The sequence below is a fragment of the Schistocerca gregaria genome, chromosome 11 (genome assembly GCF_023897955.1).
Source record: "Schistocerca gregaria isolate iqSchGreg1 chromosome 11, iqSchGreg1.2, whole genome shotgun sequence".
Taxonomy (NCBI): Eukaryota; Metazoa; Arthropoda; class Insecta; order Orthoptera; family Acrididae; genus Schistocerca; species Schistocerca gregaria.
In genome coordinates, this window is record NC_064930.1 from 140,535,087 (window position 1) to 140,549,158 (window position 14,072).

Sequence of the window (14,072 nt, forward strand, 5' to 3'; positions counted from 1 at the left end):
GCCTCTGTATTTTCTCTCTCTTTATATGCGCACACACACACACACACACTAAATTACAGGCCCACATCGTTAACGTCGATATGCAGCAGGATTTTGGAACATACCGTATTTTCTCGAATTTGCGCCACACTTTTTTTCCGGTTTTTGTAATCCAAAAAACCGCCCGCGGCTTACAATCGAGTGGAAATTGAGCGGAAGCTCTGAAAAATGTTGGTAGGTGCCACCACAACTAACTTCTGCCATCGAATATATGTAGCGCTACACAGGCATGGTTTGCAGGCACGCATATAAATACTAACACCAAAACCTCTGCGTCAGTAAATAAATTTAATAGAAAAAGGTGGAAGACGAGCTTTATTTCTCTGCCCTGAGTTTCGACCACTGCATTTCCGTACATTATCCAATGAAGTAAGTACAAATTTCGTATTGTTCATCTTCGAATGTAGCAGCATTTCAATGTACTACGAAAATCCGACTGTCAAAACTGTGTGGGATGTTTTTCAATATGGCCAACTCTACGTCCTGAAATTTTTCCCACCTGTGAGAAGAGATGGTTGCTAATAGGAACTTTTATGAATTGTGAATCACATGCAGTATTCTCTTCACCATAAGAATAACACGGATATAAACATTTTGCCATGTATTTGTTTTGTGTTTGCTGCTATCTCATTTAAATCCTGTCTGCCTAATAAACTACGAAACTAGAGCGAGGCGAAAACGCAGAAGAATATATACGATATATTGTGTCATGTTTATATTCGTATTATTCTTGTGCCTAATAGTGATACAGTCAGAAATCAAGCATGGCAATTGACTAGATTTTTAAATCTAAGATGACTCTATTTTCTGTGCAGAATGTAATGTACTAAAGAGGCGTATGCAAAGATTTTCAAACGGAGAAAAATTGTCGCTAAACTTTCGTTCAGGACATCTTGTATCGCACGCAGTCTATTATTTGGTTCTGTTTGATCATTATCGAAGAAAGCAGCAGTGTAAGTAACAACAAATAGCAGTCTCTTGCCATTGTTTCACCAATGAGATGATTCCTCTCTCTCTATCTCTTTTTTAATTGTAAGCGGAGGTAGCGCGCACACAAGCAAGCCATGCCGCGAGCGGCAACAGGCCGTAATCACTCATTATCAGAATGCGACAATGAGTGACACAGTACAGTAATGCATTTTCAGCTTAGAGTGACGTAAAAACCTATAACAAAGAGAATGTCACTTATCAGATCAAATAAAAATAAACATTCAATTCAAAGCAGACAAAGCACATGAAAAAGGAAGGGTACCCGTATAAATACAGACGGAGCACCTGACGCATAGCAATGGCTACCTGGTAAAGCTTAACTGCTAAGCTTACGACTCGAACCAAACTACTGTAGCTGTATCGTTATTCATTCGACCTACATTGTGTTTGATATTACAATGCACCAACTTTGTTTCGATTTGGAGGTGTGGCCTAAAACTTTTCTCTCCCTTTGGATTTCGAGTCTCAGATTTCAGGTGCGGCTTAGATTCGGGAAATTTTTTTCCTTGATTTCGAGTCTCATTTTTCAGGTGCGGCTTAGATTTGCACTCGGTGGTATGTGTACGCATCGTATAACTATGCTAGTAATAAAAATGTATCTGGACACCTGGCTGAAAATGACTTTCAAGTTCCCTTGTTAGGGAATGGCAGCCCATTCTTCACGGAGTGCTGCACTGAGGAGAGGTATCGACGTCGGTCGGTGAGGCCTGGCACGAAGTCGGCGTTCCAAAACATCCCAAAGGTGTTCTGTAGGATTCAGGTCAGGACTCTGTGCAGGCCAGTCCGTTACAGGGGTGTTACTGTCATGTAACCACTCCACCACAGGCCGTGCATTATGAACAGCTGCTCGATCGTGTTGAAAGCTGCTATCGCCATCCCCGAATTGATCTTCAACAGTGGGAAGCAAGAACGTGCTTAAAACATCAATGTAGGCCTGTGCTGTGATAGTGGCACGCAAAACAACAAGGGGTGCAAGCTCCCTCTATGAAAAACACGACCACACCGTAACACCACCGCCTCCGAATTTTACTGTCGGCACTACACACGCTGGCAGATGACGTTCACTCGGCATTCGCCATACCCACACCCTGCCATCGGATCGCCACACTGTACACAGTGATTCGTCACTCCACACAACCTTTTTCCACTGTTCAATCATCCAATGTTTACGCTCCTTAAACCAAGCGAGGTGCGTCGTTTGGCATTTACTGGCATAATGTGTGGCTAATGAGCAGCCGCTCGACCATGAAATCCAAGTTTTCTCACCTCCTGCCTAACTGTCATAGTGGATCCTGATGCAGTTTGGAATTCCTCAATATATGTCTGCCTATTACACATTACGATCCTCTTAAACTGTTGGCGCTCTCTGTCAGTCAACAAACGAGATCGGCCTGTGCGCTTTTGTGCTGTACGTGTCCCTTCACGTTTTCACTGCCTCATCGGTAACAGTGGACCTAGGGATGTTTAGGAGTGTGGAAATCTTGTGTACAGATGTATGACACAAGCGACACCCAATCACCTGACCTCGTTCGAAGTCCGTGAGTCCCGCGGAGCGCCCCATTCTGCTCTCTCACGATGTCTAATGACTACTGAGGTCGCTGATACGTAGTACCTGGCAGTAGGTGGCAGCACAACGCACCTAATGAGAAAAACGTATCTTTTTGTGTTGTCCAGATACTTTTGATCACATAGTGTGCACCTGTTAGCACTTGTTTTATGTGTGTATATAGACATAGATATTCTACAGCTTACTCCAGATACTACCAGGTATTTGCAATGCCTTTGTACACTGAAAAAAAAGAATAAAAATAAAAAAATTAAAATACCATCATGGAATTGTACAAACAGGATGCAAATAAGTAGATGTGATGTGGATGTAGATACAAACAGATGACTCAAATTTCAGAAAAACTGGATGATTTATTCAAGACAAAGAGCTTTACAAACTGAGCAAGTCAGTAATGTTTTAGTCTACCTGCGGTTCTTAAGCAAGCAGTTATTCAGAGCTTGGCACTGATTGATTGAGTTGTTAGATGTTCTCCTGAAAGATACCGTGCCAAATTCTGTCCAACTGGTATGTCGGATCATTAAAATCCCAAGCTGGTTGGCGGGACCTGTCATTTATGCTCCAAACATTCTCAGTTGGGGAGAGATCCAACAACCTCGCTTGCCGAGGTAGGGTTTTGCGAGCATCGAGACAAGCTATAGAAACTTTCGCCGTGTGCGGGTGGGCACTACCTTACTGAAATGTAAGCCCAGGATGGCTTACCGCGAAGGGCAATGAAGTAGGACGTGGAATAACATCAGCGTACTGCTTTGCCCTGAGAGTGGCACAGACGACAGCCGATGGGTCGCCTTACGGAGAGAAATGACACCCCACACCATCAGTCTCGGTTTGAGGGTGTACGGCGGGCGAGCGGCAGATCGGTATCCCACTGCCATTCGGAGCATCTCCAGACACGTCTTTGCTGGATGTCGGGGCTCAGTTTGAAGCAGAACTCATCACTGAAGGCAATTCTACTTCAGTCGGTGAAATTTCAGGCTGAAGAACCCAGAACACCAGGGGTGCAAACTGGGTGTCACCTGCCATACGGTCCGAAAACCGGGAGTGGAGGTCTGTTGTGTCATTTTGCTTCAAAGCGGGGCCCCTCCAGTTCTCACCCGCAGCACTCTTACAGCAATGCGGTACGTCGACGGTATTGTACCGGGTGATCAAAAAGTCAGTATAAATTTGAAAACTTAATAAACCACGGAATAATGTAGATAGAGAGGTACAAATTGACACACATGCTCGGAATGACATGGGAGTTTTATTAGAAAGAAAAAAAAGAAAAAAAAAAGTTCACAAAATGTCCGACACATGGCGCTGAACAGCAAAACTGCTACCGTGGCGGGTGAGGTACGCCAATATGTTACAGAATCACATCCCCCCCCCCCCCCCCCCAGCCTGGCTGATTAACACCTGCTGGAACATATGATTTTTATGCAGGATGGCACTCCACCCCATATTGCTACGTTTCATGGTGATACTTTCCAGCATTTATATGCTTGCATTTGTGTTGTTACTTGCCAGCATTTACATTCTTGCATTCATGTCATCATTTTCTGACAACTGTCCCTAAAAATAAATTCCATACTGGGGAGGGTTTTCTTCATACTTGGATCACCATATAACGCTACTGGGAATGTGAAGGTATTAAAATTTAAGAATAACTAAAGTAATGTAATTCACATATACATGTGTTTACACACTTACAGGTGTGGCTTGACGACATTGGGACAGGTAGTATTGTTATTATAACTCTCTATTTCCTTTCCAGGCCAAATGGTGACCCATTCAAGTCAGTAGCTACCTTGGACATCGGGACGCGCTATTTCTACGATGCGGAACAAATTCGGCAGCGGATCTACGACCATATCCGCAACTACCGGTCTCTGGACAATATCCCTGCAACTGTCGAGGGCTTCACCTTCAAAGAGTTCAGCGGTATGTACGCCACAGTGTTGTGGACAGTTCTCCACCCCTCGTTCCCTGCTCCCTCGTACTGTCTGTCCCCCTCTATCCGAGCCAAATGTTCACCTGTGTGCACCATCCATTATCCAGGTACCCTACAAAAATTTCCCACGCACCGTGTACACAAAAAAATAGAGAAAGCATTTGCACTTGATGTGTACAAGAATACTCTGTTAGATGTCTGCTTCATTTATAGATTACTGTACTGCCGTTGTATTTTGAGAGGGCATCCGATTTTCGTGACGAAATGCTTGTCACATCCTACACCCACGTCCTCAAATCGAACATTTTCGGAGACAGAAAACAGTATTCCATTCTCTCCCATCCAACTGTAAATAAGATGGATGAATTATGAAAACAGTGTACCAGAATGTACAAATGCACCTTCTCATGGCGTTATTAACTTACAACATTTTCTCAAGCACACAGCTTTGTCAAGTTTTTCAATGTCCATTAGCTTCCAGTTCTCCTCATCCACTGGCACCTCCTGACATGGCTTCAGACTTGAAGAACTTTCATTAATATACCCATAAATTAAAATACTACCTTCTGTAGATCGCAAACAAAAAATGTTGGTATGGATCAAATATAAGTGGATGAAAGTAGTGAAGTTGTGTCAAACAGCAGAGAATTAACATCACTTTTTTTGTGTATGCATGTGCAATAAAAAACAAAATTGTGTTCTTGTAAGAAAGTGGATCCAATTTAATCCATCTGGAAGGAGCAGAGCTTAAAATTCCGTTATCAAAATATTTTATACCTTCCTGCGTCTATTGCTTTTTTCTGTTTGTTTGTATCTATAACTGAAATTCTAAAACAGTGTGGAGAAAACTACTATGTCAAGGTCACAAATTTTCTTTATTGGCCACCAGGTTTGGCTCGCTACTGAGCCCAGTTCAGATCTACCTAAAATTTTGTTCAGTGTCGGACACACATTACAGACTGTTGTACCTTTTAGAGTTAAGTTGCTCTACTGAAAATAAAAAAATAAAAATCCTAAAGTCAAAATCATACTTTGTTATGTAAGTTGACAACGTTAATCACTAATCAAATGTTGTTACATGCCCATTTTGTTATCTTGACACAGGATTTTTGTCCACACTGTTTTAAATGAAAAGATCAGGTATCTCCCCATTCACATTGTCAAAGAATAACAGAAATTCTAAAAATGTTCCATTGGAGCAACTCGTAGGATGTGAGTAGTAGCCACACCTAAAACTTCCAGTTGTACAGAAGCCAATGGAGTTTTAAAGATAGCAGAAAGATGGGTCATGTTACAATAGTGAGGAAGAGCCAACAAAAATGGGAGACTCACCAATAATGTTGGGCATGGTAGTCCAGTGGATAAACAAAATTGTGTTTTTAAAAACTTGCACGTCTCTGTACAAGGCATACAGTCTGCCCCCCTGCGTACATTAGTCTTCAGATCAGCACGCGTACAAAAGACACTTTTTTCTTTTAGTATCTGTGGGCCCACATCCTTCCATTATAAAAAAATCATGAAATAGTGGAACATTAATGGAAAAGAACTACACTTATAATATGTAGAGTTATTGTTGTTGCTAATTAGTGTGGCTGGGATTGACTATATCTCACAATTATGCTCAAAGATTATATAAGAATCTTTTTGCCGAGAGCTAAATGAAATACAACTTATGTATATATCTTTTGAGAAAATAATATTTCCAGTGAGGGTTTTCGCTAGCTGTGCGGTATAGACTTGACGGTACCTACTACAAAGTAGGTTACCCAACTAGAAATTACAGCAAAAAATGAAGAAACCAGAGGACACAGCATGCAGAAATATTAGTTTTGAAAATAAATGATGCCAAATAAAAAAAAATCCAAATACTTGTCTATTAATGAGATATGGTGACAACAACTTACTGATTAAAATCAAAGACATTTGAGTGTTTATGTGGATTTGTGTACTTGCACTAGAGAAAGAACACTATTTTCTGGTACATGTTGCTACTCTCCACACATCAGTGTGCTGTAGGTGAGTGGTTTTCTTTCCCTTATTTTATGTAGATTAGAAGAAAAGGGGCCGAGTAACATAAATGAAATGGCAGAGGATTAAGAAGTTATAAACTGTCTGCAGTGAAAATGTGAACAGGGAGTTGCAACGGATACTAATCAATCTGAAAGTCGCATTTGTTGACTGACATCTATTAACTATTGAGAGAAACAGATTTCATGTGGTTACATGATAGATGGATAGTGCAATAGCACTGCAGATCTTTTAGAATAACCAGCACACAAAACATTAGGTGACCTATCAGCATGTCGCAGTGAAAGACACTGACAAAACGCTTCAAATATTCGTAGATGACAAACATGTTCAAAAGTGAAAACAAATAGACAAGAAAAAAGTACACCCTCCCAGCTAATTAAAGTTAAGGTCAAAACGAACAAAATTCCAAGTATTTACCACAACAAAGTGATTATATAATGTGAAATATTCATAACTGTACAGCATTCAGGTGGAATTCACTAGTCCTGTCAAGATACGGATAACATGTTGTGATGTATATTACAGAGATTAATCATAAATTCTATCTGCATGCTCCACAGTTATGAAATACTGAAAACAATCTGATGAAACAAGGTACGCCATCTTATCACTTTAGCACTCAGTAATTTCATCATTTTATTTGTAAACACATTAATCCTACAATTTAAATTGCACACTGGTTGGCACAGAGGTTAGCAATCAATTAATTTTTGTTGGTGCTTATTTGAAGCTCATCTTGGAAAAAAATATATTCAGTGTTCTGCACATCACAATAATTCATCCACATTAATAATCTTTCTTTTTATATTTTGTGTCCACTATTTTGTAGTTTCCCTATTTGATTTATTTAGTATGTTACTAGTCATTACATTCCAAAACAGATGTAGTATGTCTTGTTATTAATTATTAAGTATTATTGTTTAATAGTATTTATAGTTCCTAATTTTGTTTTATTTTCTTTTTCTTTCCCCCTCTCCTTCTCCTCATGCACAAAACCTCTGAACATTTTTTGGCACATACGCACCATTGCTTTCCATTTTATTAACGAATAATGCATCACTAAACACACCATTAATAATTGTGCATGGCCCTTCTGTACCATACCTGCACACTTGTTTATTTTTCATCATTTATATTGTTTTAATCATTTTTTGCACAATCCTGCATGTTCTTTATGGCATTAAATTTATTTTACATTTACTGCAATATTAAAATTCATTAAACACACTAATGATGGAAATCCTAAATAATTTTGCATATTCGTGTGTTGTTCTTAAATTACTTGGCCTTACAAATGGTTATCATACCTCACTCTTTCATATCATATATACTTCACAACATTGTTATACAATTTTTAAATTACTCATACCATGTTCCATGTCTGTGTCACTTAATATGACACATGTGTAATCTGAATATTGACTCACATGACATACGAATGGTATTTGTTATCATTCCTTGTTTCAAATTGTTGAAACATATTTTATGCCTAAACCGACTTGTTTCAATTGGTAATATTACAATCAATGCCACAACGATTGATTGTAAAAATTGCTATTATTCTGCTCATTCCAAATAATGTGTCTAACACTTTTAATACAAAAAAATTGCGTGTTTATATTATGAAACAAATCATTGTCATGTCACATTTCCTTTTTAATACACGTGTTCATTAAAAACCTGATTCTGCATCATACAAAATGAAAATGCTTGTATAATGTACACTTCCTGTTATCTGTTTGTCCCTTGCTCTTGCTTCACATGCCTACGTTAACCTGTACAAAAATGTGTTAACACATAACATAACATTTTGTTGTTAACTTTCCGGAACCCGACACACCGACATTCTTATCTCACTAACAAACGATCACAATCTGATCTTACATCGACATTACTGCCAAATCTGACTAATACACCCTACTTCTCATCTTTGATCTACATAACTCCACCTATAATGCATCGTTCCCCACATTCTGCCGAGAAAAAATTTATCTCGGCAATATTTTCATCCCAATCGTAATTCCACACTTGTCACGAATTTCATCCTCTCTGCTTCACACACGACTAACAACCGTGTCTCACCTATACTCGTCCACTTCCGTAATCCTTGCCCCGAACTCATCGATCCCAATCCACACACGTACAAAACTGAAGGCCAAAACGGTGCGCGCCCCACCGCATGCGCTCCAAACGAACTGCCCTGTCGCAGTGGCGAGTGCCTCCCGGCATCCACGCGATGCAATGGCAGGCAAGAGTGCGAGGACGGTTCCGACGAGGCAGGATGTCCTCCTCCGGCGGTTACAGGTACGTGTCAGGTAGACCGTTCTTTCCTATCTGCACAAAAACGCAATTGTGCCTGTGGTAAACAGCAGTTCTACTCTTTCCACTATCTTATTAGACACAGAATAAAGAGAGCTAGCAAATGATGTGCTGTCAGTGCAGTTGACTCATTTTCAAGTTTTGTGGCATTGTTATTTCATTAACAAATATACAAGAAGTCCCCGTGGGACACAGCAGTTGAGAATCTTCTACACTAATTTCATTGTTAATATCTTCCCCTCATTGATACAACATAGGCTAGTATATCATCCTCTAACTACATGTAAAACGTATAAAATAGTTAAGGCTGTCAACACTAACAAGGAGAATACCCCAGCAGTAGGACCGACCTTTTGAAAACATTAAGATCCGAGGAAGGTTAAGATCTGAGGAATCTCAGCCTGGTGGGCCTTCATTTGCGAGTAACTGTCGAAAAAAAATGTCCAAAATTTCACGTGATTCACTATACACTTAAGAACATAAAAATTTACATCCTGCATATATAGTGTAATGGTTATGGCATTGACCTCACACGCTGAAGATTATTTGTTCAAATCTGTTTAGGTACATTGAATTTTTTTATTTTTATATCTTTATTGATACAGGGAGCGAAAGCTATTTACAATTTGTACAGAAACCAGATGGCAGTTATAAAACCCGAAAGGGAAGCAGCGGTTGGGAAGGGAGTGAGACAGGGTTGCAGCCTCTCCCCGATGCTGTTCAATCTGTATATTGAGCAAGCAATAAAGGAAACAAAAGAAAAGTTCAGAGAAGGTATTAAAATCCACGGAGAAGAAATAAAAACTTTGAGGTTTGCCGATGACATTGTAATTCTGTCAGAGACAGCAAAGGACTTGGAAGAGCAGTTGAATGGAATGGACAGTGTCTTGGAAGGAGGATATAAGATGAACATCAACAAAAGCAAAACGAGGATAATGGAATGTAGTCAAATTAAATCGGGTGATGCTGAGGGAATTAGATTAGGAAATGAGACACTTAAAGTAGTAAAGGAGTTTTGCTATTTAGGAAGTAAAATAACTGATGATGGTCGAAGTAGAGAGGATATAAAATGTAGACTGCCAATGGCAAGGAAAACGTTTCTGAAGAAGAGAAATTTGTTAACATCGAGTATAGATTTAAGTGTCAGGAAGTCATTTCTGAAAGTATTTATATGGAGTGTAGCCATGTATGGAAGTGAAACATGGTCGATAAACAGTTTAGACAAGAAGAGAATAGAAGCTTTAGAAATGTGGTGCTACAGAAGAATGCTGAAGATTATAATGGGTAGATCACTTAACTAATGTGCAGGTACTGAATAGAATTGGGGAGAAGAGGAGTTTGTGGCACAACTTGACTAGAAGAAGGGATCGGTTGGTAGGGCATGTTCTGAGGCATTAAGGGATCACCAATTTAGTATTGGAGGGCAGCATGGAGGGTAAAAATCGTAGAGGGAGACCAAGAGATGAATACACCAAGCAGATTCAGAAGGATGTAGGTCGCAGTAGGTACTGGGAGATGATGAAGTTTGCACAGGATAGAGTAGCATGGAGAGCTGCATCAAACCAGTCTCAGGACTGAAAACCAGAACAACAACATCTTTATTGAAATCACTTTCATAACAATTTTTATTCAATTACTTGGTTTACATGCCATTTCTTTTCTTTGTATTCCTTTGGTATATAATTTTAATCAATGTTTTAAATTCTTCAATTGCTCTTATTTTTTCTTCATATCATTCTTTTTCCACCTGGAATCTTTGTCCTTATGAATTTAGTAATACTTATTTATCCATCACAATGTTTAAACATTTGAAAATGCCGATTGTCGGTTAAAAACCAAAAGACGAAATAATGTGTTTATATTGACTGGGCAGAGATGTCAATCTGTATTTTTTTTAAACAAGATGTGCATCATTTTGAATAGCAATTGTCACAAAAACATTTAAAAATAAATCATCGTTGCACTATGGACAACATAATGGGGTTGATGTTTTAAATGAAACCAGGATTATAAGTAAAATGAAATTCAAGCAAAATGGGAAATAGAAGTAATGAATGCAATAACGTGGACAAAAATATTACGTTGCAAAATGGAAGGAATTAAATCAAAGTCAATAGATAGCTATAACCAAAATCACATGAACAATGACTGATAGGAAGCAAAATGAGAGCAAATGATGTATTTCATTTGATGACTAATGTGACATGACAAAGAAACAGAAAAAAACACATTTAAATGAATAAATTGAATAAAAAAATGATGGAAGTCATTTTGATAAAGATTTTAAAATAAAAAATTTGAACGATCCAGATGATACATGAACCCACATATCCTTGCATGTTGGCTCAGTACCTTAACCATTATGCTGCGCAACTATTCTGTAAATTGTTACCATTTTTAAAGCAGTAAAGCACTATACAAAATTGCAATCCCTTTTTTTATTATTATTTGCAAATGAGGGCCTACCAGCATGAATGGCTGCAGGATAGGGTTCCTTGGACCTTAACCTACCTCACCATATAGATTCTTTCAAAAAGTCAATCCCACCGCTGGGGAGCTCTCCTCATAAGATTTACCATTATGCCCTTCACCTATTGAGAGTAACTCAGCCACATAGGTGACCTGTCTAACAGAAAGACGGAAGAGAAGCATCTACTTACTAAAATTACAAACCCAGCTGCAGCTAATAATATTGCTCAACCTTCAACTTTACTATTTGTAGAAGTATGTTAATCTGATGAAAACGAGCCAGAAATTAATTTCAGTTACGTTCGGCACTCATAAATTTTAGCTTTTGTTTTTCTAATTTTCCTTTCCTTCTCAGTTTGAATACATGTAGTGCAGTACACAGGTGGAAAGCCTAGGTCAGATTATAAAAGATATATGACCACAGATCACCACTTGCCAAGTAGGAGACTACTGAACATCAAACAGGCATATAGCGAAGAAAGAAAGTTTCTCGATTGCCAAGTCAGATAGAACTTTTAAGTGTGTGTGTGTGTGCGTGTCAGAGAGAGAGAGAGATTGGGAAGGTGGATGTATGTTTTAGGTTGACTTTGCCAACAATCTAAGCAAATTTCTACCTTTGCTGCGTGCCCGCATATTTCCCTGTGTCTCTTATTTGGAAAGTAGTGATCTGTCGTAGTGTGTTTATTCCAGACCTCCAGCAGTTGTTCATATTTAAATATCTGATAAACAGATTCTGTTCTTCCATCTCAGATACTGATAAAACTAACTTTTGATGTGCGATTTGATTTCATGTAATGTAAAAACTGTGACTGAAAGATGGTAATGAGGTTTAGTATGAGGCTAAGTAGACCAGACATAATTAGAGGAAGCTTATCATTAACTCTCGAAAGACAGCTCTGTGACTCTGACAGGGAAAAAGTTCCAAGGACAGATCTTTAGTGAAAAAGCTTTTACGATGTTTGTTATGAATTCCCAAAATTGATACCAGTGGTTTGCTGGGCAGGATAAACTTATGTGTTGTCTTGTGGCATATTTTATAACAACAGGCCACAAAGAGAATAAATAGATAATTGGTGAATCAATATTGGTGTAGACACCAAAACCCACTTTAATTTCAGAATAACACTGTGGCAGTTCATTATAAACACGGCGTAATATCTCCCCTTCTTATTGAGGGAGAACTCAATCTGTGATATTTTTGACAAGAGCTTAATTTCTATCATTACTTCCACAGTTAAATTCTGACACTTATAACAGTTTTTTTTTTTACACAGATGGTAATCAGTTATATTATTTTTTTCTTCATTTCCTTAAGGTAAAGGCAGCTCAGTTTAAATGCTTACTTCACTACAAGCTGTACGCTCAGTGAAAGACACTTGACAGAAATAATGAGTAGTCAATAATCTTTTTATTTCTTAATATATTTGTATTAGGTCACTTTCTTACCCATCTGTTTGGTACAAATATTGCAATTGATTTTAAACTAGCTTCTCAGTGAACTAGATTCATGTAATTTCTAGCACATCCCAGAACTACATGATAGTGCAGTACTAACTCACTTTCTTGTCTAGTGTGTGGCAGAGGATACTTTGTGTATCACTGCCATTGCGTGTTTCTCCTGTTCCAATCACGAATGGTTTGTGAGAATGATTGATGGCAAATCTCAATGTGAGTTCAAATCTCTCAAAATTTTACCTTCTTCTTCTTCTTCTTCTTCTTCTTCTACACACACACACAAACACACACACACACACACACACACACACACACACACACACACACACACACACACACACACACACTTGTTGACTTACCAAGAAGAGATATTGAAATAAACCTAAAATTTACCACGTCTCCTTTCTAATCTCATGAAAACATTTGAAACCAGTTGAAAGATTTCACACACCAAGACAAAAATACAAAAAATAATTATTTAAATAAAAATCAGTTTTTAATACACCATCTTGTTAAATAAGACTGAAAGGAAACAATGTCTCCTAGTCCCATACAAATACGTAACTCCATACAGATAATCCTGAAAATTTGTGATGTGAATTTTTAATAGCTATGAAAATTCTTGTAAGATTTAAAATGAAGAATGTAGACACATGCAGTACACAATTGGTGTATGTTTAGTTCACCTCTTTACTATTGTCTGTTGCATGCACCCTTTGTTTCTTGTTTTAAATCTTATAAGTAGTTTCATAGCTATTAAAAATTCATCGTCAGATTTTTCAGTGCTATTTTTAGGGGTCGAGAAGAAATTATTTTATATCGTTTAGTCTGATTTAAAAAATATGGCATATCAAAATCTGATTTTTATTTAAAGAAATTTAAACATTTAAATAAGGCAGGAGGTGAGGTCTAAGGCTGTGAGGGCAGGTCACAAGTCCTGCAAAGGACAACGATCCAAGTTTTGGGTCTCAAACCAACACAGTTTTAATCAGCCAGGAAGTTTCATATCAGTGCACACTCCACTACAGAGTGAAAAATTCATTCCAAATAATGATCTGCTTATGCAGAAGCAAAGGCAAAGGCAAAACTATTTCAAACCCTGATAATTTCTTTTATGAATTATTAATTTTGTTTACACTCGATATATACACTCCATAGTTATAGTCTTACAATATTGTTTCAACATAAGGCATCATAACTGCATTTTTAAAATATGCTTTGCAACATAGATGTGTGGTTCCTAATGACACGGGATTGTAGGGTAAGGTTGTC

The 14,072-nt window shown here is 38.2% G+C and overlaps 1 protein-coding gene across 31 annotated transcripts in view; it reads left to right on the forward strand.

Moving 5' to 3' along the window:
* The window catches only part of LOC126295245 (basement membrane-specific heparan sulfate proteoglycan core protein), a 1,297,357-nt gene that overhangs the window by 622,099 nt on the left and 661,186 nt on the right, over positions 1 to 14,072 (forward strand). For all 31 annotated transcript variants that reach the window (XM_049987617.1, XM_049987624.1, XM_049987622.1 and 28 more), the window contains exons 8-9: positions 4,350 to 4,516; positions 8,712 to 8,861. In XM_049987617.1, coding sequence (XP_049843574.1) covers positions 4,350 to 4,516; positions 8,712 to 8,861 — 317 coding nt within the window. The remainder of the gene's footprint in view (positions 1 to 4,349; positions 4,517 to 8,711; positions 8,862 to 14,072) is intronic.